A 26,264-nucleotide genomic window follows, 5' to 3' on the forward strand; every position below is an offset into this window, starting at 1 on the left:
TAAATCAATTAATCAATCAATGCCGCTAGAGAATCAGGATCTCTGCTATCGATACGTGCTGGCTTTTCAACTGGAGCGGTCGCGCGCACTTATCCTGGGTCTCAAGTCTGGCTTGAGTTAACGAGACTGAATCCACCTTCGAGGAACAGGAAAATCCCGGCTTCAAACATCGGGTTAACTGAATCTGGATAATGACATCTTGATCGACTTAGTTGAACCAGGTAAGGGGAACAGGGCCCTGGGACTTGACTTGAGTCTTGACATTAATGACTTGGGACTTGACTTGAGTCTTGACATTAATGACTTGGGACTTGACTTGAGTCTTGACATTAATGACCTGGGACTTGACTTGAGTCTTGACATTAATGACCTGGGACTTGACTTGAGTCTTGACATTAATGACCTGGGACTTGACTTGAGTCTTGACATTAATGACTTGGGACTTGACTTGAGTCTTGACATTAATGACCTGGGACTTGACTTGAGTCTTGACATTAATGACCTGGGACTTGACTTGAGTCTTGACATTAATGACTTGGGACTTGACTTGAGTCTTGACATTAATGACCTGGGACTTGACTTGAGTCTTGACATTAATGACCTGGGACTTGACTTGAGTCTTGACATTAATAACTTGTGACTTGACTTGAGACTTAGAATGAATTACTTGACTCTTAACTTGAGACATGACATTAATGACTTGACTCTTGACTTGAGTCTCGACATTAATGACCTGGACTTGACTTGAGACTTTGACATTAATGACTTGGGACTTGACTTGAAACTTTGACATTAATGACCTGGGACTTGACTTGAGACTTTGACATTATCGGCTTGAGACTAGTGCCTGGTGACTGGAGACTTGGGAGTGGAGCGAGGTGTTACTTACCAGTGTGTGTCTTCATGTGTTCATCAAAGTACTGCTTCATGTTGAAGTCCTTCCCGCACCACTGGCACATGAACTGCTTGTGTCCGATATGGATGCTCATGTGAGAGCGGAGCTGGTACTTATACTGGAAACGCTCACTGCAGTTCTGAAACAGCACAGACACAAGGATTATAACTAGAGATGTCCGATATTATCGGCCGTTATTGGCATTCAAATGTAATATCGGAAATTATCGGTATCTGTAAAAAAAAAATATATATATATCTTAAAAAAAAGAAAATGTATTTAACCTTTATTTACCCAGGCAAGCAAGTAAGAACAAATTCTTACTTTATTTATTGTCAAAAGTATGCATACTGTTGTGTTAATTCTACGACAAGAGATATGTAATGTTAATTACCTGAAATTATTACGTTTTTTGGGAGGGAAAACCTGCATATATCGGTATCGGTTGATATCGGTATCGGAAATTAAGAGTTGGACAATATCGGTATATCGGATATCGGTAAAAAAGCCAATATCGAACATCCCTAATTATAACAAACACAATGTTTCTGCCTTCAGAAAGTTTGATAAGAAAGTAACACATCATTTTTTACTAGATATCATATAAAAAAAATACTAACCTTTTACTGTTATGCACTTTGCTACTAAGGAATCTACCGTGCCTATATTACTACCTACTATGCTAATGTCTATACTGCTATGCACTCAAGACTGTAGCACTCAAGTTCGACACTGTTTGACGAACAATTTTACTTACCCTTAGCTGCCAGAGTTGTACCCTTCCTGCTGACTTGTTGTACAAAACTAAATGTCAGCTAAATGTAAATGTAATTTAAATCCTTACTGTTACAAAGGATCAGATTAAACCGAATATATATATTTATTGATTGATATATATTGCATAGTATTTGTATATCGTTTGATATCCCTTGTATATTCCTTGTACATATACACGGAATATCCCTTTAGCCTATTACAGACCATAATATTTCATTCTCCTATTGGACAGCGGTCCACAGGCGCCGGGGCCGTGCCTCCAGAGTCAGGTTCAAAGCCACCGTCAAGACATGTCTGTACATGCCCGGCCTTGCCCAGGGATACGAGACAGAAATGAGGTTGGCACTAGATTGTTCGCCGTGCATATAAATATGGCGCAGGTGAATACAGAAGTAGAGTTACCCAATAAGTTGAAGCCTCACCCACGATACTCCGTGCGGTGAAGTATGGCCTGTTTGGCCCCAAAATAGAGCATTGAGACCGCGTGCGAATTAATAACTGAATTGTCAGAGTTTGGCGCTATACCGTCGAGTGCGACATATTTCTATTAAGTCAGTAATAGTCTATTTGTGTATAGTGTATCGTGCGGCTAAAGTTCTACAGTGACCAGCATCACCAACGCTTCCTCGTATCAGCTAGAGTGCTTATCCAGGCTGGGCTGCTTTCATGGCGCTTTCACCCGAGGAGACCTAGACGAGAACCGTGTGGACATGTACACTGGATTAATCTACCCGACGACTACATAGCCCTTTGCGGCTGGATTATATTTGTTTTGGTCCTGTGATTTATGGAGCGGAGAATCGCCGACGCCTACACGTGTTGGATTTACCCTGTGAGGAGACCAGTCGAGTCTGCGCCTCAGAGAGCCTGAGGCCGGCTAGCTTTCTTCACTGTGGAGCTACAGTCTACGGAGAACAGCTGTATTCGTCTGTGGATCAAGAGACTATTGCACCGTCTCCTGTACTTGGAGTCTCCTTAGTCATCGTTGACCAGACTCTCTACTACCGACAGATCCTCTACCCCTGCTGGCTTACAACCGGGGGGACCCTTCCAGTATCTCCCGCTATATATTACTAGTGTACCATAGATATAATTCCCTAAGATTCAGGTTGTATAATTACCTCCTGCGTAACCAGAGAATGGACATTCATTATTGATTTGCCTACGCACATTCCTTTGCCTTATAAGCGCATCCAAAGTAAAATACAGAGAAGTATATTATGTACCTTTTGCTGCAATAAATACTTGATTACACCTTTGTGTGGAACCGATTCATTGTGGGAAGTGTTCATCATATTTAGATATCATGTACTGTATGGCCAGTAATTAAAGTACATAAAGCGGTAGTGGTTTAATGATACCATACTTATCAATACAGTCAGGGAATTGTACCCCTCAGTTACACTTACCATACTCATTTCATCAGTTTCTTTTTATTTTATACTATTCTATGTTAGATTACTGTTTTACCCAGCCATAGTATATGACAGATTCTATGACGACAAGTCTACAACTTATCACCCAAATTGTTAAGCGCTTTGGATAAAAGCGCTATATAAAAGCTGTCCATTTACCATTTCTGTAAATTCCTTGTAAGAATCCTATATTGTGGATTTAGACCACATATCTGTACACATCTTTTTCCATAATGGGACGCATAATTAAGCAATCAGATTACTTACATGCTGTACATTGACGACAGGCAGTACAGCGTAGACAACAGAGCAGAGACCAGGTGAGTGGAGAGTAGTGTATAAAGGGAGCGCTAACCTCACATTTGAACGGTTTCTCTCCCGAGTGCTGCAGAGAATGAACCTTCAGGGACATGCTGCGTTTGAACGACTTCCCACACGTCTCGCAGGTGAATGGCATGTCCTTGGTATGGGCTATACACACACACACACACACACACACACACACACACACACACACACACACACGCACACGCACACACACACACCATATGAGTCCACCAATTGAATATCACATATATTAAGATTTAAAACAGGTTCAACAAGGTTCAGTCCCTGTTCAGCGAAGGTGACTTTTAAAGGTCGGTTCTGTAATGCCGTCAAACAGCGACATCTAGGGAAAAAAAGAGCCTTGCTTGGTATTGCACTTTGTTTACGTTTATGTTCTGTTTTTGGTCTGATGTGTGGGTTGTAGTCTAGTTGCTTCTCATACTGTGCATTTCTCCAGACCTCTCTTGGCGGAGCCTGAGGTGTGGCCGGCAGTAGCGGCCTCTCCCCCCTCTATCCCCACTCAACCCCCGAACCGCACGCAACAGTGGCTCCGGCGGTAGAGCGGTCGTTCGATTCCGGCTCCTCCCAGGAGCATGTCGAAGTGTCCTTGAGCAAGACCCCTAACTCCTCCTGACGAGCAGGTTGGCACCTCGCCTGGTCGCCTCCACCGTCGGTGTGTGAGAGGCATAAGTTGTACAGTGCTTTGGATAAAAGCGCTAGACAAAACGCAGTCCATTTATCTGTCCATTTACCACACATCAGACAAAAATACCAAATGTAAACAAGTGCAATACCAAGTAGGGCACTTTTGCCTGGAGGTCACTGTTTGACTGCATGGCAGAATCTACCTTTAAGGGCATTTAAGGATACAAAGGGCATAGTCTCGGCCACTCAGCTAAACAAACAACGAACAAAGTGGCAGCAGGATAACTGAACAGGATACTGGAATGTTTTCTTAGAATAGATGATTTTAATCAATGTAAAATATGACAGAATACTAGTGGCAAGATGACAACCACAAGGACCTTTTTTGTTCCAGGGTTGAGTACATATCTGGTACATATCTCTGAGTACTTAATGGTCAACTATCCATGCAGATCTTCAACCTCACATGCTGACTGAGTAATTAGTGTGTCTGTGTGTGCGTGCGTTAGGACAATGGACGCCTGTGATCTAGCAGGAAGTACTTCCAGGGTAAGCTATTTCCTCTGTTGTGTCCATGAAGACCAAACAATGCTTTTTTATGCCTCTACATCCACCACATCAATCGCTGTAGCAGAAAGGTCGCTCTGGTACCCAGTAAAGTACTTACTATATACAAACCCAGTAAAGTACTTACTATATACAAACCCAGTAAAGTACTTACTATATACAAGCCCTTATTCATTGTTGAGACGTGGGAGAACAACTCTATACATCAAGTTAGTGTTACACTAACCAACCACCCCCCCACAAAGAATTCTAATATACTGTAGACATGACCTGGATTATGCCACTAGGGGGCTCCTGGGCAGGGAAGTTAGGGGGCATGGTTCCCAGGGGAGAAGAACGTTCAAAGAATAGCTCTATAATACTAATTTCTAGGGCCTTTTGACAAAGGATATAAGATAAGATATTCCTTTATTGATCCCCTTGGGGAAATTCGGGCGTCATAGCAGCATGGGGGAGGGGGATGGGAGGTACTGGTATGGGCAGGGTAATAGTAGAAAGACATAAATATTGGCAGTGAATTTGATCTGAATATATACAAAAAAAATTTGAATAATAACAAATGTATTATTTGACTAAATTGAGGCCCCTGTACTTTAAACAGTATGCTGTCAATTAAAATCATGCTTGCATGGGAGCATATTTCATCTGAAATGAGTAAAATTAGAGTTAACCCCTTTACCCACATTTTGTATAAAATGCCTGATGATTGCATACCCAAAGTAATTTGCGATTTATTATACTTTATATTAGTGCTGTCAGGCGATACAATTTTTGTATCTAATTAATTACAGGATTTGTAATTAATTAATCTAATTAATAGCATTTTAATCGCATAACCATTTTAGGCCTGATATTCTATATTCTATAATCATATTTCAAATGGCATGTGTCCGGATTGGCAGAATTCAGTACTGTATCTACAAAACCTTCTGTTTAATCATCTTCCATTTATTCATTTGCTTAGATTTTTCAGGTCTGGTCAATTTTAGCATGGTGTTATTCACAGTCAAAGATTTTTTTTTTATTGATATTCTCATTTGGTTCATTACAATTTACTCAAGCCTAGTAACAGACACAGTATTTCTGACACTGGTAATACATTCCCTGAGATCCATAGATGTCCCTAGAATCAGATACCAAGAACATGCAAATGGACATATTAAAAAAAAGTCTGTAAATGTGTATTCTACGTTCTTATGGAATAAATGAGATTGAAAAATATTTAAAAAAATATATAAATTATAATAATAATAGTAATTAATTTTGAGTACATTTTCAGAACGCGATATTTTGCTGTGTAATTAATTAATCTAATTAACGCGATAAACTGACAGCCCTACTTTATACTTATAGCACATGCATGAGTCTGGTCTCTTTTGAAAGGTAACATTCTTTTTTTGTATCCACTTTTTCTCCTTATTTTTCAATTTTTCTCCCATCCCAATTTCGCCTCGCCAATTCTCCCTTCAATTCTCCCCTCCCCTGTCTCGAACGTTGCTAGACTATGCCTCCCACTGGTCGGCTGCAGTGAGGACCAAGCCTTGCATCACATGTCCCCTCCGGTACGCGTCTACGCTGTTCGGTTTCCGGGTTCCTCTGATTGGCTGCTGAAGCACGCCCCCCGAGTGACGCGGGAACAGCCAGCCTTCACCGAGCCAACTCGATGGAGATCAACCCCGAGGTTGGAAAATCACTTAGATTTTGTAAATATTTACCTGTTTCTCATACGGTTAACAATTCAGAAACAATCATTGCTCATCTCCGTGTGTTTATGTCGTTGCAGATGCTCAACAAGGTGGGTTTGATACGCAGTCATGGCGGCGAAAGTGTCTTTATTATTTAGTTAACGTTATCATTAGCAGGTAAGTTATGAAGTCATTGTTTATCATAAAACCAACAGCATGACTGGCTCGTCTTTTCTGTGCTAGATCAAGACACTATTTCAATAATGGATGACGGTGCGGAATTATCTTTTTAAAGCAGAGTAGGAGTAGAAAACAATTCATGAAAGTAGAAGATATAGGTGTGCAACTGCAACCTCGCTAGCTGACGTTATATCTACAGAGTACTAACTGTTCTCGGTGGCGTGTATGCTTTCACCGTCATTCATTATTGAAATAGTGTCTTGATCTAGCACAGAATAGACGAGCCAGTCATGCTGTTGGTTTTATGATAAACAATGACTTCATAACTTACCTGCTAATGATAACGTTAACTAATCAAAATAATAAAGACACTTTCGCCGCCATGACTGCGTATCAAACCCACCTTGTTGAGCATCTGCTACGACATAAACACACGGAGATGAGCAATGATTGTTTCTGAATCGTTAACCGTATGAGAAACGGGTAAATATTTACGAAATCTAAGTGATTTTCCAACCTCGGGGGTTGCGCGTCACTCGGGGGGCGTGCTTCAGCGGCCAATCAGAGGAACCCGGAAACCGAACAGCGTTGTAGAAGGCATAGACGCCTCCGGTACACGAGGAGGAAGCTGTCGCATCTTTTCACCTGTACAGCGCGATCTCTCAGTGGCGAGGAGTAACGCGTGGGAGGCTCACGCTGCCCCCGTTACTTCCTGATTCTGCTGTACAGGCACACCAACCGACCTGTAGGAGTCGCTGTCCACAACGTCCAATCCCCACCCACCAGCTTTCCCACCCCTAACACTGCCAATTGTGTTAGTATGAACGACCAGTGAAAGGTAACATTCTGAAGTTTCTTACAATAAAGAAAAATCTCTTGCTAATTTATTAGAGAAACCGTTTTTGGGCTCCAGCTGAGAGGTAGGAGCTGGAAAACATTTCCATAGCCTGAAGTCTTATGTAGTACAGGTCCAAAGTTGATAAAAATCCCACGAAAAGGCGATCGTCTGGGATCGCTTTCGGAGCAGACGCTCCTTGGCTACAATGGTGGTCAATCATTTTAGCCATCAGCGGTGACTGGTCAGTTCAGGACTGCTTACAAGCGGACTGGTCACTCGTCGGAACGGCTTGTCAAATGACGCTCGCCGGATATTTCGTCTTGTAACTCGAGACCCAAAGCACGCAATTGGTTGAGTGTGGTGACAATCGAAAGGCGGCAAATTTAACTTTCCAACAATGTATTGTTTGATCGGCAAAAAATCAAGCCCGGAGCCGGCAGACGAGGGAAAAGTGCTGCAACGTGCGCGCATCCCGCGCACGGGCGTGAGGTTAATATACACAAGAATCTGGGGGGCTTTGGGGGGTCTAGGGCCCCGGTTGGTACTCCAGGCATGACTGTAGAAACATAATATAAAATAATAATACAAGACAGAAAACAGAGGAGTTCTAATATACTGTAAAAACTAAACCCAATCAAACACAGAAGCAGAGACAGAGTGAGTGACTACATCTCCCGGCATCCTGAATTTCCGCGCCACTCACCGACCATGTGCTTCCTGACGTGAGCCATGGTGTAGAACTTCTTCTCACAGATCTCACAGGAGAAGCGCTTCTCAGCGTAGCCATGAACGATCTTGTTGTGTTCGTGCAGCGACCACAGTTTCTTGAAGGCCTTGCCACATGTTACACACTGGAACACAAACAGGAGGAGGTGAGAGGGCTGGGACTACAAACTTTTTCAAAACTACACTTCCGAAGGGATCTATGGGGTTCAAGGTTCATAGTTCTGTATGAATTTCTTTAATAAACTCTTATTATTCGGGATAATATACCACAAAACGTAACGTTATTGACAAATATTGAAACGCAGTTAGTTTCTCTTCCCTATTGTTAGCATGCAGCAACAATTAGATCTGAAATTTGTTTCAAAACGGTTGCACCGTGGTGAAAATAAAAAAATACAGTAGATTACAGTAGATTTCATTATCTGTTCTTATGCACGCCTGGTGATACTAAATCCAAATTGAACTCGGCCATTTGAAAGATAATATATGTATATATATAAATGTGCGAATTGGCTATAATAAGGTAATTTATAGGGCTGACCCCTATTAATCGATTAGTCGACTAATCAGTCGAAAGGAGCCGTAGTCGACTGGCCAACCTCTTAGTCGAATATAAAAAAAATAAAACGTTTTTTATTTATTTTTTATCATCATTCTTTCCAAAAGAAAAGAGGCCTAGAAGCGTGGCTAACGCTAATGGCACGCATACCAGAGGCTAACTGCCTACAAAAACAGGCACAGAGGCACTGAAAGAGGATTTCACCCATCTAATGAACACACTAGATTAGACAAATATCAAGATGTATCCATCAGTGGACCAATTGCATGCTTTTGCAGAGGACAAGAAGCCTTCAGTCGACTCCTTCAGACATTAAGCACCCCCCACAGCCCAAATGGAACGATAAATTAAAAAATAAATAAAAAATTAAAAAAAATGTAAAAAAAAAATGCTAATTTTGGCCAATCCTAGTCGACCATCCAAATCCTTAGTCGGGGACAGCCCTAGTAATTTATAAGCCTGCTATTCTATATTCTATAATAATATTTCAAATTGCATTGGTCCGGATGGGAGAATTCAGTACTGTATCTACAGAACCTTCTGTTTAATCATCTTCCCTTTATTAATTGCCTTCCTTTGTACACATGATCTCAAGAAGGTACTGCACGAGATCAGTGGCAGTTTTTAATGTTTGGTCATTATTAGCATGGTGTTATTCACTGTCAAAGATGCAAAGAAAAATCATAATTCATATTCTCCTTTGTTTCATCACAATTTAAGCAAGCCTAGTAATAGACACAATATTTCTGACACTGGGAATACATTCACTGAGGTCCATAGATGTCCAGGTCCATAGATGTCCAGCGTTGTTGACACTGTTATTGTTTTGTCTTTTAAAATGTTTTTGTCCTACGATTGTGTCAAAATAAAGTATTCAATCAAATAGATACCAAGAATATGCAAATGAGCCTTGTAGAAGTGGAGCAATATTCCATTTACTTGCCCCCGGGTGGAAGAGGTTAATATCTCGTTTTTTTATCCTTTGATCTTTTTCTTTTGATCCCTGTTCTATACGGTCAGCCGGAGCCCTCTAGGTCTCCCTGGCTCATCTGCCTATGTTGGAATTGCAATGACGATCGAATCTCACCAGGTGGCAGTATCGCCTACCTTTTGAACTGGAATGGCTTGGTGTGGATACAACTTTTTCTATGTCTATTTTACCGAACCTGAAACATGTTTTTGTAACGATCAGTGTTGTGTTTTACCGGACGTAAAACATGCTTGACAAACACGATTGCAGTTTCTAGTTGATTTTGTGAGGGCACATATGTGCATGGTATATACCTTTGATTTGGGAGTATTTGGGGTTTCAGGCAATCAACCAGAATGGTTTGGGCTTATTGCATATAGCGCGTCATATCTCGCAATCTATGGAAAAAGACTGCATTATTTTGGAAAGGGGCGATGTTTAGCGTGTAACAAACTACAGTGTAGAAATGAACTGATTAGTCAGTAATGGACTATGAACAATGCCTGTCAAATGTGCCATACTATAGTCTCCATAACTATAATACAGAACACACAATGGGTCTGCAAACATCGCTAAAATGGTCAATAACGCTGGCGCCAAGCAGTACAGATGGGGAAAGTGTGTGGCACCCAAAGAGTTAATGTTGTACCAAAAACAACCAAATTCCTTGTATGTGTAAACTACTTGGCAATAAAGACCTGATAAAAAAAAAAATAAAAAAAAATAATCCATATATATATATACACACAGGGATTTCCCCAGGAATGATTATTATTTTAAAGTTATATTTTTAAGGCATTTGTGCTTTATTGGGGACAGGACAGTGAGAGACAGGAAACAAGGTAGAGAGAAGGGGGAGGACATGCAACAAATTAATGTTCTGGGCCGGATTCTAACCCAGGACGTTGCGATTACACGGTACGTGTCCTATCGTGGTGCGCCACCAGGACAAGATGGTGCTGAGTCTCAACCCATCCAGGAGGCAAAAAAAATAATATTGCAATAAAGAAAGCCATTTGCTGTCATTTTCTGCAACTTAAAAACATAGTTTCAATAAAATAGAAAACACAAGTGTAACGTTTGGGGTTTTGCTCCCCTCTGGGAACCAAAGCCCTAGTGTTACCCGATGGTAATTACCTGTCTATCTGCCCTGATTGCACTAATTGGTACCTGGTGTGTATAGTTAAGTTGGCTTTATATGTTCTTCCTGGTTACTATTCAGATCGTCAGTCGATCACTGAACCTTACCGTGAGTACTACTATGCATTCTGTCAAAGCCTTATCGCTCCTTGCCACGGAGGATAAGTTCTTTCGCCGTGTATAGGAATTGCCGATCGATTGTGTAACTTAAGGCGCTCCCATAGTCCAGCAGACTGTACACAGAGCAGACTCCGCGGAGGTCCGCGCGGACTCTTGAGCTTTCATAGTCGAGCAGATCTCAGCGGACCAATTTCCTACATGTCACGCGCCAGTTTACACAATTGTCCCCACGCTGTTCAACTTCTGTCATGTCGTCGTCATCCGATGTCAAAATAAAGAGTATGTTATCTCCGTTTCCAATATTTCGATAATAAAACGGGCAGTTTTACACACTTCATTTAGAAAAGCCATTCAAACATCTCTCTTGGCACGGAGCGAGTGGTCAGAGTAAAATGCAGATCGGCGTCACATTAAATGCAGTTCGATGTCAACCAAAACGCAGAGCAGCGTTTTGTGTGACACCAAGTCAGCGGCGCGGATGTCTGCGCGTCAGATAATATGAGCTTCGCACCTGTGGGTCTGCTGTCCGCTGAGATCAAAGCTCAAAGAGCCGCGCGGACCTCCGCGGAGTCTGCTCTGTGTACAGTCTGCTGGACTATGGGATCGCCTTTACTGTGTGCTTATGTAGCACCGTCGCCCGTCATGTTTATTTCATGATGTGTTTTGGAGACAACGTTTTCTCCCCTTTGCTTTGCCCATTATTATATATATAGTTCCGTTTATTGTTTGTGCTTTGCATGTTTTGGAGACTTGATTTCTCCCCTTTGCTTTCCCTCTTTTTGGAGACAAGTACTCTCCCCTTTTGTTGCTCACCATTGTCGGCACTTACGCCTTTCATGTTTGACAAAATAAAACAGTAAAATTTGTTTGAGAATCAACACCTGTCTCTCGTCTATCCGTTCTGCACTGCACCTGGGTCCAACACACCTACCCAACTCGTAACAGACAGGGGTAAGTTCCAAATAGGTTTAAAGTACAATATAAGGTTGCACAACAGTTTAACATTGAACACGAAAACACACACACACACGAAAACACACACGCACACAAAGAGGACCAAGCAAATGCATATATATAGTCTTTACAAAAGCACACAAGGCCAGGTCTGTATTCAATATAACAAAACTGTAATTAACTGTCAGCAGTGGAAATCAGGAAATGATTTTTCTTTTTTTTTCTTTTTAAAGCTACAGCATGGATCCAGCTACAGTATTTACTGCAGTGCATTAGAGCAGTGCTTCCCAATCCTCTCCTCGAAGCACCCCAGCCGTTCCATGTATTTGTTAAATTCCACCACCAGCACACCTGATTCAACTTAACTAGCCCTTTATTAGTTGAATCAGGTGTGCTGGTGGTGGAATTTAACAAATACATGGAACGGCTGGGGTGCTTCGAGGAGAGGATTGGGAACCACTGCATTAGAGAAGGAGCAGATGATTCGATGACTAAAGTAATTACATATTTTGCAGTCTGTTTACAGCCTTAAATGCCAAATATGATTAAAGGACTGGTTAGCTTTTTTTGTTGTTGTATCCAGGCCCTATATAAACATTTTCTGGAATGATGTTGACTGGTACATGCTATAATTTCACAAATTGCTTTAGTATTGAGAAAGCACTGCTGCATCCTCTCACCAGGCTCCAAATACAATCCAACGGGGCAAGCCTAGCCTTCAAAAATAAATGGTTGAGAAATGGTTGTAAACCAGTTTCATGGCCTAGTTACAGATAGATAGATAGATATGTTTATTTGTCCACTTTCGTGGAGATTTGTCTTTGGCTTCACCATGGTTGCAAACTTGCAATCAACAAGACAACACAGTAGCCTACTTACCACACAGGCACACAATACCTTGGCCCAAAACAGCCTGTAACTGAGGGGTACAATTCCCTGACTGTATTAATCAAGTATGGTATCATTAAACCACTACCGTCTTATGTACATTATACTGGCCATACCGTACACGAGTATATGATGAGAACACTTCCCCACAATGAATCGGTTCTACACAAAGTTGTCTTTAAGTATTTATTAGCAGCAAGAATACATAATATACTTTACTTGAATGCGCTTATAAGGCAAAGGAATGTGCGTAGGCAAATCAATAATGAATGTCCATTCTCATATTACGCATGAGATAATAATACAACTTGAATATTAGGAATTATATCTAGGGGATACTGGTAGGGGGGTTCCTACCGGTTGTAAGCCAGCAGGGGGAGCAAATGTTCGAATGCAAAGTCTAGGTCAGCGGGGACTCAATAGGCTCCTGGAGGCGGTATATTACTCCCTGCTCGGCAGACGAAAGGCAGCGACTGTAATCCCAGTGTGCGCGCAGCACAGGTGGAAGCCGGTCAGCCTCTCCAATAGAGACGGGCTCGAATGATGGTCCTCACGGGCAGGTCCCACAGCAGTGGGTGTAGACGATTCTTCTCCGCTCCAACAGCATGGTTAAAAGCAATAAGAATAATAATCCAGCCGGAAAGGGGCTCCGCATTCACCGGTGCAGATCCTCCGGTGCGCGGTACTCCACACCAACCAAGTTGAACTTGACGTTACTCAACCAAGCTCTGATACTCCACTATCCTATTCGCACACGGCTATAAGTGCTCTATTTAGACACACAATTGCTCACTTCACTTGGTCTTTGACTCGTGATGAAGGCTTTTACTAGTAAGGAGCGAACGATACGTTGAACAAACGTATTAGGATAAACAAGACTCTATCTTGGGGCAATACGAGCCCTACTTCACCGCACGTTGCATAGTGGGTGAGGCTTCACTTGTTACTAAGACTGAACTGAACGGACTGCGGACTGAACTACTTCTGTATTCACCTGCGCCATATTTATATGTTGGGCGAACAAACTAGTACCAGCCCCACCTCTGTCTCGTAGTCCTGGGCAGAACCGGGCATGTACAGACATGTCTTGACGGTAGCTTTGAACTCGACTCTGGGGGTAAGACACTGGCGCTGGTGGAACGCTATCCAATAAGAGAACGAAATATTATGGTCTGTAGGCTACTAGGTTAAAGGGATATTCCGTGTATATGTACAAAGAATACACAAGGGATATTAAACGATATACAAATATTATGCAATATATATCAATCAATAAATACATATATTCGGTTTAATCTGACCCTTTGTAACAGCCGCCTCCTAATTAGTCCCACCTAATTAGCTAAGCAGAGACAGATTAACCGCACTGTCCACTACTCAATGTCCGTTGTGAGGGTAGGCAGTTCACAAAGTCAGTGGTCATGGTCGTCATTAAGCGAGTCGGGGAGCCTTGGCGACTCTATCAGCCTCGCCACGGGTCGGTTGTAGGTCCGCCCTTGGACGAGCAATTCTGCCACTCTGACCTTTCCGTCGGCACCAGTGGTCACTTTGCTTACGCGGCCAGCCGGCCACGCAGCTCGGGGTAGTGACTGGTCTATGGTCATGACGACTGGACGGGATGAAGGGGGGCTTAGGAGGAAGCGGGCCTGAGACTGCTTTGATCTGTGCTTGGCTGTGCCTCCTCCTCCTCCGTCTGTTTCTCTTGTTTGCTCTGTACCCCGTCTGAGGAGGGGCCGGTCCCGACCGCCCCGTCAAGGAGTCGCTTGGGGTGCTGGGTTCGAGGTCAGCTACGTCTGAAGCGCAGCTGAGGGGGGTGGAGTTCCGAACTCCCTCTGGTGCCCACGGTTCTCTCACGGGCCTCTCGCTTAATGTCAATAGCCTCTGCTGTACGAGGGAGTGGCCGGTGTCGCTCGCCTTTGTGTGTAGGCAGCGTGTAGACGTGGGTTGACTGTCAAGTCCGTAGAGGGGGCCCTGGAGCGTCCATCCCAGTCGGGTCCGAACCGCGACTGGGCATCCTTTGGGTCCGATGTGGGCCGCCTCAATTGGGAGAATGAGGTCCGCGTGGTCGGAGCCGATGAGCAGGGTCGGTGTGGCGCCGTCGATAAGCGGTATAGGTAGTTGACGTAGGTGCACATACTTAGCCATCAGCTGTGGGATGGGGTAGGTGTACTGAGACAGGCCTATGTCGTGGCTGGTGAAGACGTTGGTTATACTATACTGCTTCTCGGGCTGGTCCACCGCTGCTATCTTGAAGGAGACCCTTTCACCTTTTATGGTCTTCTGGTCCCTTCTGATGGTGCGTATGGTCATGGTATCTTTGACACCCCGCAGGCCCAACTGGGCTGCTGCGGAAGCGAGGAGGAGAGTCTTTTCAGACCCATCGTCCAGGACGGCGTAAGTGTCCAGGACCTTGTCCTCGTAGCTCAGGAGCACTCTGACCACTTTGAGGAGCACTCGGGGGGTCCCGCTATGCTGGTCAATGTGGAGCACTCCTGTTGGTCGGTTGCCTTGGACCTTCTGGTGGGCTCCGCACCGTGCTGCGCGGTAAGCGGCGCCCGCCTGGGCCGCCCCTGCGCGGTAAGCGGCGCCCGCCTGGGCCGCCTCACGCCACTGGTCAACTTGGACGGGGTTCAGTGTCTTATATTCGGCGCACTGTGCCAGCCAGTGTCCGCCGTCGCAGTAGGTACAGTAGGGAGCGGTCTGGTGGCTCTTCGGTACTGGTGCCACCGCCTCGGCATGGTACATTACCGCGACGGGCCCACTCTGTTGTCCTGGCTGACGCCTGTTGATGTCATGCAGGACCTCCAAGTGGGTGCCACCGCACCTGCTGCACTTCTTCTTCAAGCGGCACTCAGCTGCTAGGTGGCTGCGCGCGCAGTGGAAGCAGCGGCGGTGGTCCTTGATCCACTGACTCACCTCGTCCGTGGTCAGCTTCCCGAAAGTGTCGCATTGGTACAGCCGATGTTCTCCCTCACAGTACTGGCACTCAATCTTCCACTGGTCCTCTTTCGTCGAGGGGGTGTTGTGGTTCCTGTGCTGTGGTACTGATTCGGCTTGGTGCATAACGGTCACCAACCGGCGGTTATCCGTTGATCCCCGAGGTCCGAGTCTTGGGCTTGGTCCACTCCATACGAACGTGTCGAGTCGTAGGCTACTGACCTCCCTGGCGAGGAACTCAGATAGGTCTAGGAGGGATGCCTCTGGACCGTTGGGGTCGCGGTGGTCTCTCTGCCTCCGAAAGCGCTCTTGTCGGGCGGGAGGGAGCTTCTCTAGTATCCTCTCTACATTAGAGTTAGCGTACAGTTCATAGATACCCTTTTCCTTTTGCGCCCCCAGCATCCCTACCAGGGACTGTACCTTGATAGACAGGTCATCTAATGCTCTGTTGTCTCTGGCTGGGGGGAGACGGTCAATGTCTCTTATCTCCTGTATCACGTAGTCCCATATGCGTCCATAACGTTGGTCGAGGGCTACTAGAGCCGCGGTGTATGGGGTAGTAGAGCTGGAGTATGCCAGCGCTATATTGTGCGCTCTGGGCACCTTCAGGTGCTTGAGTAGGATAGCATACTTGTACGGTTCATCTGGTACGTCGGACAGCATAGTCTCTAAGCACATTCGTAGCTCTGTGTACTGTGCTCTGTTCTCGTGTGTGAAGTCCGGGAACGTCGGTGTGCCAAGGTACGATGCCATGGATGACTGGCACATCGGTGAACGTTGGGGGAGAGGCCTCCTGGGCGAGTCTCCTCTCACGTGTCGTCTTGGGCTGGTGCTTGGTGGGTACCAAGGGCCGGGTACCCAGGTGCTGTTCCTCGGGGCTGGCGGTGCGTCAAACTCACCCGTGAGTGGAGTCGGGGGTTTGTAGCGCAGGGCCTCGGGGCTGACTTCTGGGCTGTACTGGGCCTCCTGGTCCAGAGTATGTTGCTGCTGGTCGGGGCTGTACTGGGCCTCCTGGTCCAGAGTACGTTGCTGCTGGTCGGCTTGACATTCCTCCTCTTCCTCTGCTAGGACCTGGAGTCTTCTGTTCAGTCTCTCGGCGTGGTCCGGTTCTTCCCGGTTGCTGGGTCTCGTATGGACCGGCCGGGGAGGGGGTTCGGAGACGTGGACAGGAGCCTCCTGTTGGCGGGGTCCCGGGTCGCTTGGTCGGGTAGGGGAATGCGTCCTTGACCCTTGTCGTGACGATCTCCGGGAGCTCCGTGCGGAGAGAGGGGGTGTCACCATGGCAACCAGTTTGTCCATCAGCTCCGCCTGCAGCCGGTCGCGCTCTGCCTCGCGCTGGGCATGGGCTGCGTCGCGCGCTGCTTCGCGCTGGGCATTGGCGGCGTCGCGCTGCGCATTGGCGCTGGCCTGGGCAGCGTCGCGCTGTGCGTTGGCGGCGTCACGCTGGGCATTGGCGCTGGCATGGGCGGCGTGGAGCTGTGCATTTGCGACGTCGCGCTGTGCATTGGCGGCGGCGTGCTGTGCATCGGCGCGGCTTCTTTCAATGTTCTCTTCCGTCTGAAGCCGTCTGGTCTCCAGTCTTATGCGGTCGTCTTCACTCCTTTGTTGCGCCTGGAAGCGCTCTCGCTCGGCTGCAGAATGTTCGCGCTCGCGCGTCTGTTGCGCTTGAAGTCGATCGCGTTCGGTGGAGGCTGCCAGGGTGGCGATGAGTGCCTGCGCCAGCATCTTGTCCGCCTCGCTGGGGGAAGACGCCGTTCGAGGCGATCGGCTCCCGGCAGTACTCGTTGGAGATCCGTTCTCCTGTCGCGTACCGAGGAGATCCATCTCCTGGGTGCGCGTCTCTTCTTGTGGTGGGTCGGGTTCCGTCCCGGGAGCGCTTTCTTTATCCTGGAGCTCTCCGGGGACTGTCCCGTTGGCGTTGTCGGGGGGTAAAGTCATGTCATGTCCCTCCTGGTCCCCCCCGTGAGCTTGGTCAGTTACGTTAGAACCCACTAGGGTCTCTACTGGCGGGGTAGCCTGGTCGTTAGGGTTTGGCATAATTTTACTATCCGCTTTAGTTACTTTATCCGTATTTAACTTCCTTTTAAAGCTAGGTATTGGACTGACAACGTAGTCCTCTAGGTGAAGAGGTGGCTGCCGTCTGCGCTCCGGGCGATCTAGCTTAGGAGAACCGTTTGTGGAGTGTTCATCATCGGCCATGTTAATATTAATATTATATTAATATTACGCTAATTCTTATCTCCGGCTCAAAGGACCAATTGTAACTGAGGGGTACAATTCCCTGACTGTATTAATCAAGTATGGTATCATTAAACCACTACCGTCTTATGTACATTATACTGGCCATACCGTACACGAGTATATGATGAGAACACTTCCCCACAATGAATCGGTTCTACACAAAGTTGTCTTTAAGTATTTATTAGCAGCAATAATACATAATATACTTTACTTGAATGCGCTTATAAGGCAAAGGAATGTGCGTAGGCAAATCAATAATGAATGTCCATTCTCATATTACGCATGAGATAATAATACAACTTGAATATTAGGAATTATATCTAGGGGATACTGGTAGGGGGGTTCCTACCGGTTGTAAGCCAGCAGGGGGAGCAAATGTTCGAATGCAAAGTCTAGGTCAGCGGGGACTCAATAGGCTCCTGGAGGCGGTATATTACTCCCTGCTCGGCAGACGAAAGGCAGCGACTGTAATCCCAGTGTGCGCGCAGCACAGGTGGAAGCCGGTCAGCCTCTCCAATAGAGACGGGCTCGAATGATGGTCCTCACGGGCAGGTCCCACAGCAGTGGGTGTAGACGATTCTTCTCCGCTCCAACAGCATGGTTAAAAGCAATAAGAATAATAATCCAGCCGGAAAGGGGCTCCGCATTCACCGGTGCAGATCCTCCGGTGCGCGGTACTCCACACCAACCAAGTTGAACTTGACGTTACTCAACTAAGCTCTGATACTCCACTATCCTATTCGCACGCGGCTATAAGTGCTCTATTTAGACACACAATTGCTCACTTCACTTGGTCTTTGACTCGTGATGAAGGCTTTTACTAGTAAGGAGCGAACGATACGTTGAACAAACGTATTAGGATAAACAAGACTCTATCTTGGGGCAATACGAGCCCTACTTCACCGCACGTTGCATAGTGGGTGAGGCTTCACTTGTTACTAAGACTGAACTGAACGGACTGCGGACTGAACTACTTCTGTATTCACCTGCGCCATATTTATATGTTGGGCGAACAAACTAGTACCAGCCCCACCTCTGTCTCGTAGTCCTGGGCAGAACCGGGCATGTACAGACATGTCTTGACGGTAGCTTTGAACTCGACTCTGGGGGTAAGACACTGGCGCTGGTGGAACGCTATCCAATAAGAGAACGAAATATTATGGTCTGTAGGCTACTAGGTTAAAGGGATATTCCGTGTATATGTACAAAGAATACACAAGGGATATTAAACGATATACAAATATTATGCAATATATATCAATCAATAAATACATATATTCGGTTTAATCTGACCCTTTGTAACACAGCCCAATACATAGACAAAATATAAACGACAACAAAAACACAGACAGAGCTTCAGGTACTTAAGCAGTACTGTGGTTCAAATTTAAATCTAAGAATTCATCAGAGCAATGGCATGTGGGATGAAAGACTTCTTAAATATGTTTTTTTTTGGGCTAGAGGAACTCTATAGTGCCTTACTGCCTTCCAGATGGAAGCTTGTCAAACTCACCATGAAGGGGATGCAAAGGATCAGACAATAATAGCTGAGCCTTGTCCCTATTCCGAAATACATAACTCTGACAATTGATTTTGTGGTTACCCTATAACTTTGCTGGCCGCGTGAATATTAAAGGCAACCAACTTGTGTTCAGCTTTTCGTTCAGCTTTTCTCTGATTGGCCACACGGCCACGTGACCGCCCTAGCACACGCCCTTATCCGCGCTGTGTGTTGTCAGTAACAGAGAGAGACGCGGCAGAGAGTAAATAAATGTAAGTAGGTGAATTATTTGAATGTGAATGTGACGCTCTCCGGCCTCCCGGACCAACAGTAGGGGGGAGTGCGCAACAACCAGGAAGGCGGTTGGGAATTGGCATAACGACTAACAGTGGGATGGGAGAAAAATCGGAAAAAGGAGGGGGGGAAAAGATAATAAAAATGTTTTAAATAAAATGATCTCCTGCCGAATGCCCTGCCACCTGTGTGTGTATCTATCACATTAATATTAGTAGTCCTATATTCCTAGAGTATCTAACTGAATTAAATTGTTGTTATGACAGGGTATCTGCAGGTTTTCAATTTAAGACTTTTTAAGACCGTTCTAAAACCACTTAAAGCTAGATTTAATACCAATTTCACAACCATAATAGCAAAAAACCCAAACACAGTGACACTGAACTGGCGGCTGCAATTTAAATTATACACACCAAGCTCCCAGTAGCCCCGCAAAAAACAATGACTTGAATACAAAATAATTTGATATATCTAATATTATTTAATCTCCCGACAGCCGTGCTGCCCCAAAATGTAATAGCTGTGCAAATTAAATGTAATACTTTTTAATACCCCTCAGATACCACTGTATGATCACCCTCAGCATCACCACCCTCATCATCATCACCACAGTTCTATCTCACCTGAATGCTCTCCTCGCAGTTGGTCTGGTGGTGCAGGAGCAGCTCGCTCTCCAGCAGGAAGCGCTTGCCACAGTTACTGCAGATCTGCATGCGGTTGTGCGTGACGTTCATGTGCTTCTCCAGGTACCAGCGGTTGTTGAAGATCCTGGGACACTTCTTACAGCCGAAGGGCTGCCTGTCCTCCAGCCGGACCTTCTGTCCCAGGCCGTCTGCGTCCAGCTTCCTCTTCCTGCCCCGGCGCTGGTTGACCAGCGTGGCGTCCCCCAGCGTCTGCCGCATGCCGCCAGCGGTACCGGCCATGACAGAGGCCCTGGGGCCCTGGTGAGACTGCTCCATCATGGCCGCCTGCTCCAAGCCCGGAATGTTAAGGCTGTTCTCCTCCTCTTCCCCGTACTCGCCGTCTTCCTCGTCCTCGCTGCTACGCCCCAGCACGCCCTCCCCTTTGAGCTCGTCGTCGTCCTCCTCACAGACTCCGTCCTCGTCTTCGTCCTCATTCTCCTCCTCCTCCTCCTCCTCGTCGGAATCCCTCTCGTGGTCGTGGCAGAGGCCGAACATGGCGACGGCGGCCATGTCCGCGGCACTCGTCGACTTGCCGTCCGACCCCTTGGACACGTTGAGGGTCTGGTTGTTGAGGTTGACCTCCACGATGATCTGGTTCCTGTTGAAGGAGATGTGGCTGTCCGAGTCGGACTCCTCCCCGCCAGCCTCCACCTTACACAGGACCCTGGCCCCCTCATCCTTCTCGTAGTAGTGCTTGGTCTGGGTAGTTCTGGTAGAACCCACCGTCTTCCCCGGGCCCTCCTCCACCCGCAGGGAGAACGGGCCGTCACCCTCGTGGTGGGTGTAACCCCTCCCCAGCTCCGCCTCCTGTTTGATCTCCCTGTACAGCTGGCCGGGGAGGGGCGTGGCCATGATGCCGGGGTCCCCGCCGCCCGGCCCCTCCTGTTCAGCCATGTCGGCGGCGGCAGACCTCAGCGACTGGCTGCTGAGGAGGTCACGGCACGAGGTCGCGATGTCACTCATCTGCAGCAGGGTGGCGGCGTCGAGCACGTCGCGGACGGTGCGGCTGCTCACCAGCAGCTTGGAGGTGTAGATGAAGTTGAGGATCTGCTGCAGCCCCTGCGAGGTCAGCGTGTCCAGGGACAGGTCCACCCGCCGCAGCTGCTTGCTCTGGGCGAACAGGGTGTGGAAGAAGGGGCTGTAGGCCGCCAGCACACCCTTGTGGGCGGGGAAGGTACTGCACTGGCGCACCAGGACGATGTCCACGTCGCACAGGTCGGGCTGGAAGAGGCGCTGCTCGTTCAGCCTGTCCATCAAACAGGTGAAGTGCAGGGCCACATCCTCCACCAGAGAGAACTCAGCAGAGGGGTAGTCTGTGGTCTTCTCCACTATGAGCTGCAGAGACACACAGGGGGTAGGGGGGGATCAGGGGTTAGCGAGAGAGACAGGAGCGATTGATCAGCCTTCCAACCTTCAATTGCCACTGACTTCTCTAAGAACCCCCTTGTTTAGGGGGAATTATGCTTTTGTGCTGCTGACATTAAAAAAACAAACAACACTAATAGTACTAAAGCCGAGATGCTCCGGGCTTAATTACCATATTGTCTCGTTCACACAATTTCCAGCGGGTTAAGTGGACGAGTGCGGCGGCCGTGGACTCGGAGTACACACCGTGCGGTCGGGGTCATAGGAAAAATCAAAGGATCTCGCACTCAGCGTTCTGCACAAGGTCCCCCGCCTCCCAAGGTGGCTTTATTTTAGCACAGGAAGGGCAAGGTTTCGATCCAAGCGGGATGTGAGTAGCACGCACGCACGCACACACACACACACACACACACACTCACACACACATGCAGAGTGAGTCTCTCTCTGCAAGAGCCGACTGGACAGTGCATTGATATTCAGTGCCATCTTCTACCCATTACCTGCTGCTCTCAGCGCACACACTCGCTGCACTCTTCCCCCAGGATACGTCCGGAGAAATAATTAGGGAAGCCGCGTTGAATAATAAATAAATAATCACAGACTCTCTAAACAACAATTAGAGAAATGTATAATTTCGGGACGTCTTTCTTTCTCTCCTAGAGGCAGAGCGGGAAGATTACCAACACGAGCATTGTCCGACGTTTCAACTTTCACAGCGCGTCGGTGCGCACTCTTTGCAGTATCGTGTTCTGTAAGTATTTAGTAAACGGTGCATGTGGGGGATTTAGACGCAGCAAAGAAGAACCCGGGGATTAAATCAACAAATCATTTCACATTCGGATAATAGGCTAATTATTATAGCACCCGAGAAAACCTCTTAAGACCCGAGACCTCCAAGAGAGCAATCATCTAGATGCTCTAAATGCGCTGGAATCACGCCGCAAACAATCCAGGCCGGTCCTGCTTTTACAAATCATTACAACAACTAAATATAAATTCCTCGGCTTTGCCCGCTCCCTAACAACTTTTCGAGATCAATGGCGAGGCCCTTGTGGTTTTCATACTCTAACGCGGCGATTTTTGCATATGGGCCTAACCTTGAAAATCTGTCCTGTTTGAAGAATTCAATTAATGTTAAGATTTATTCATAGTTTTTAAGCTTCCCTTTCGTATTCTGAACCGGGGAGAAGCGCAGACGGGGTTATCTTCCAGTCCAAGGCTCCAGACACATGCCCAAGGACAAAGCTCTGCACCCCGAATCAGATCCAAGAAAAGTGGCAGACTAGGGGCTGCTCCTCCGCTCCCTCCATGGCGACTCGAAGAGGTCGACGTCGTAAATAGTCTAAACAGTAAAGTATGGATATGAATTAACATCGACATGACAGCTTGTCAAATAAAACACAACATCTGGTCTATAAGGTGCAAAGTAAAGGGAACTCGAGCGAGTTCTGATTATCCCTTATAATAATATGTTTATTTTAGGGCTGTCAAAATGAATGCTTTAACTCTGGAGATTAATTTAAATTGTTTAAAGCGTAAAAAAGTATCTAGATTAATCTATGGAGTGAATTTTTTGATGTCAATGTTGATGGTTTTGTTGAACATTTGTATTTCACAGGAGAGAAAATGTATTCAAAGAAAGAAAATTCATTAGAATAGTCTTTGAATCTAAATATACTTTCTTTGTGTTGATTTTACATTAACACATTGGGTGCCAACAACGAGAGGTCTCGTTATTGGCCGCCATGCGTTGGTTGCTAATAACGAGATTTCTCGTTATTTAATCGCTATTTCTTTTATTAGCGATATCCATACATTTTTCATCCGTCCAGCCTGACATTATCATTGGGAATGGCTCTGAGCTCGAAAAGGGCAAATACCGCCCCCTATCGTCTCCCGGATGGTAATGCACATCATTGGATTGGATTGAGTGAAAAAGTGCATCAGAAAAAAAGTCTGGTCCGGGGTTTTCCCATCTCTGGCAAGCAGTGTCTGTTATCAGATTCCCTGCCGAGGCTCGGAGCAGCTTTCGATTATGCGTTTCGGACTATAACGTTGGATCAATAAACGCAATCAATATTTGGAATGGCGATCAGGAATTGGATTCATCTTTTTGCAGAACATCTGATCTGAGGTAAGGAATCTTGTTTTTTTTATCTACTTTTTCTCCCATTTTCTATTTTTCTCCCATCCCAATTTCAGATCGTCCAATTCTACCCTCCCCTGTCTCGAACGCTGTTAGGCCATGCCTCCCACAGGCCGGCTGCAATGTGGACCAAGCCTTGCATCACGTGTCCCCTCCGGTACACGAGGAGGCAGCTGTCGCATCTTTTCACCTGCACAGCGCGATCTCTCAGCGCCGAGGGTCTGCGTGGGAGGGACACGCCGCCCCCGTTGCTTCCTGATTCTGCTGCGCAGGTGCACCAACCGACCTGTAGGAGTCGCTGTCCACAACGTCCGATCCCCACCCACCAGCTTCCCACCCCTAACACTGCCAATTGCGTTAGTATGAACGACCAGCCAAGCTGGTAGCAATGCAGAGAGCTGGGCTCGAACCCAGCATCTCCTGCATTAGTGGCGAGCGCCTTGCCCACTGCGCCACTTAGCCGCCCATCTGAGGTAAGGAATCTATGTTACCAGTTTTGGGTTAATCAGAGTTGTTTTTCCCAGATTTCACAACGTGTGTGTGTTTGTTTGTGTGTGTGTGTGTGTGTGTGTGTGGCGTTAGGCGCTGAGCGCGGCACGAATAAATTATTTTTCAGCCCGCTTTTGTATCGTGCATAAGAACACAAATACTCTCGATAATCTAGCGTTTATTTGAAAATGATTCATAAATCAGCCGGAAAATGACAACGTGTTTTGTGTATTCCAGTAAATGGCTATTTTCGCAGAATTTCTCTGAAATTACTAGAACTCTCCGAAACTATACTCGTCTTCAAAACGGTATAAAACGGAAATGTACTGATGAAAAAACAATCCGTTTCGTACATGTTGACTGCAAGCAAGTCATTGATAAGCGACGGGTGTATTAGACACATAGCCATAATTTAAGATATAGTTTATGCGTTCGCAAATGTGCTCCTCCCATTGATTAACGTGGTGGCAACTGGCATCCAAGCGATAAATCGTGATATCCGGCTGGCAACCAATGTGTTAATTCCATGATTTTACTCAAGTAAATATCTGTTACAAGCTGTTTAATCTAGATTAATTACAGAAAATTGTGAGATTAATTTTATAATTTGTTTTATCTATTGACAGCACTATATCGCACATGTCATACACAGAGCGATTCAATGTGCTTTACATAAGGAATAAGATAGATTAAAGGAAATACAAGATCATAAATAGAGCCTGATAATAGGCCGATATTGGCTTATCACTGACATTGGTATTGATGCGCTTTACAATTTGGTCCTCACAATTTACCCATTCACTCACACATTCGCACACCAATGGCAGAGGCAACCATGCAAGGTGCCAACCTGCTCATCGGGAGCAGTCAGGGGTTAAGTGTCTTGCTCAAAGGTTTCTTCGACACGCTGCCTGGAGGTGTAAGGGCTGTGTGTGTGTGTGGGTCACAAGCAGATAATAGGGACTCTTTAACCGTGTAACGAATAACCACTAAACTGCTTACGCAGAGAAGGAGAAAAATAAACAACAAAAACAACCTTTACAGGTGGAAGCCTAAAAGTGAGTATTTAAGAAAATAAGTCAAGTCCAAAAAACAGGACGGCACTCAATAGAGGTATTGTAGAAAAATAAATAAGCCACAAAGGCAACTCCTAAAAACAGAGTTTATATTGAAAACATAAAACAATAAACCTCCACCAAGTGAGTTTATGTGCCGTAGTGGCTTATGACAGTTCCAAAAGAAATACAAGAAACACTACCATAGGGGCGGCTGGGTGGCGCAGCGGACATTGCACTCGTCACCAACGCAAGAGACACCAGGTTCGACTCCGGCTGTCGGCGTTGCCTCCGGCTTGAATCAGGTGCAATCAAGCCCACACACCTGCCGACCCATGAGGCAATTAACCACAGAGGCCAGTGATTGACAGCTATCCCCCACAGGAGACGAAATAGACAGCTGTCCCTCACAGAAAGGAAAAATAAAGCAAAACCCATGACAGGAAGGAGCGAAAATCGAACTGGAAACTTCCGGATTACCAGACGACTGCTCTACCTCCCGAGCCATTCTTGTTCGGGCTCTGGTGGGCTCTCAGTGTTTAAGCTGGCACGAGTATAGCTCTATTGACGAGCTTTGTATGCATTACATATATACAAAGTTCTATAACGAACCGCCGCAGATTCTGAGGGTTAAGTCAAAACTAACTATGTGTTGCAAGTTTGCATTGTGTTTTAGAAAGGATCAACAGAAAGCTCAAAGAGTCTTGACAAAGGCCAGTGGGGTGAAAACACAAGCTGCTTTCAAATGCTCCAGCCGAGATGTTCATTTCCGGTAATGGCGCCTTCTTCTGTTCTTCTGCTGCCACCACTGGTCGCCAATAAAACACATTACTATCACTGTTAACCTGTCAAATCAAGGTGCTGATC

The 26,264-nt window shown here is 46.2% G+C and overlaps 1 protein-coding gene across 1 annotated transcript in view; it reads right to left on the bottom strand.

The window, feature by feature from the left end:
• zbtb47b (zinc finger and BTB domain containing 47b) overlaps positions 1–26,264 on the bottom strand; it is a 90,131-nt gene that overhangs the window by 12,402 nt on the left and 51,465 nt on the right. The window contains exons 2-5 of the mRNA XM_084326494.1: positions 20,283–21,677; positions 8,033–8,180; positions 3,443–3,558; positions 890–1,034 (exon numbers count right to left, since the gene is read on the bottom strand). Of these exons, the coding sequence (XP_084182620.1) occupies positions 890–1,034; positions 3,443–3,558; positions 8,033–8,180; positions 20,283–21,677 (1,804 nt within the window). The remainder of the gene's footprint in view (positions 1–889; positions 1,035–3,442; positions 3,559–8,032; positions 8,181–20,282; positions 21,678–26,264) is intronic.

Source organism: Notolepis coatsorum (genome assembly GCF_963971535.1).
Source record: "Notolepis coatsorum genome assembly, chromosome: 12".
NCBI classification, from domain to species: domain Eukaryota; kingdom Metazoa; phylum Chordata; class Actinopteri; order Aulopiformes; family Paralepididae; genus Notolepis; species Notolepis coatsorum.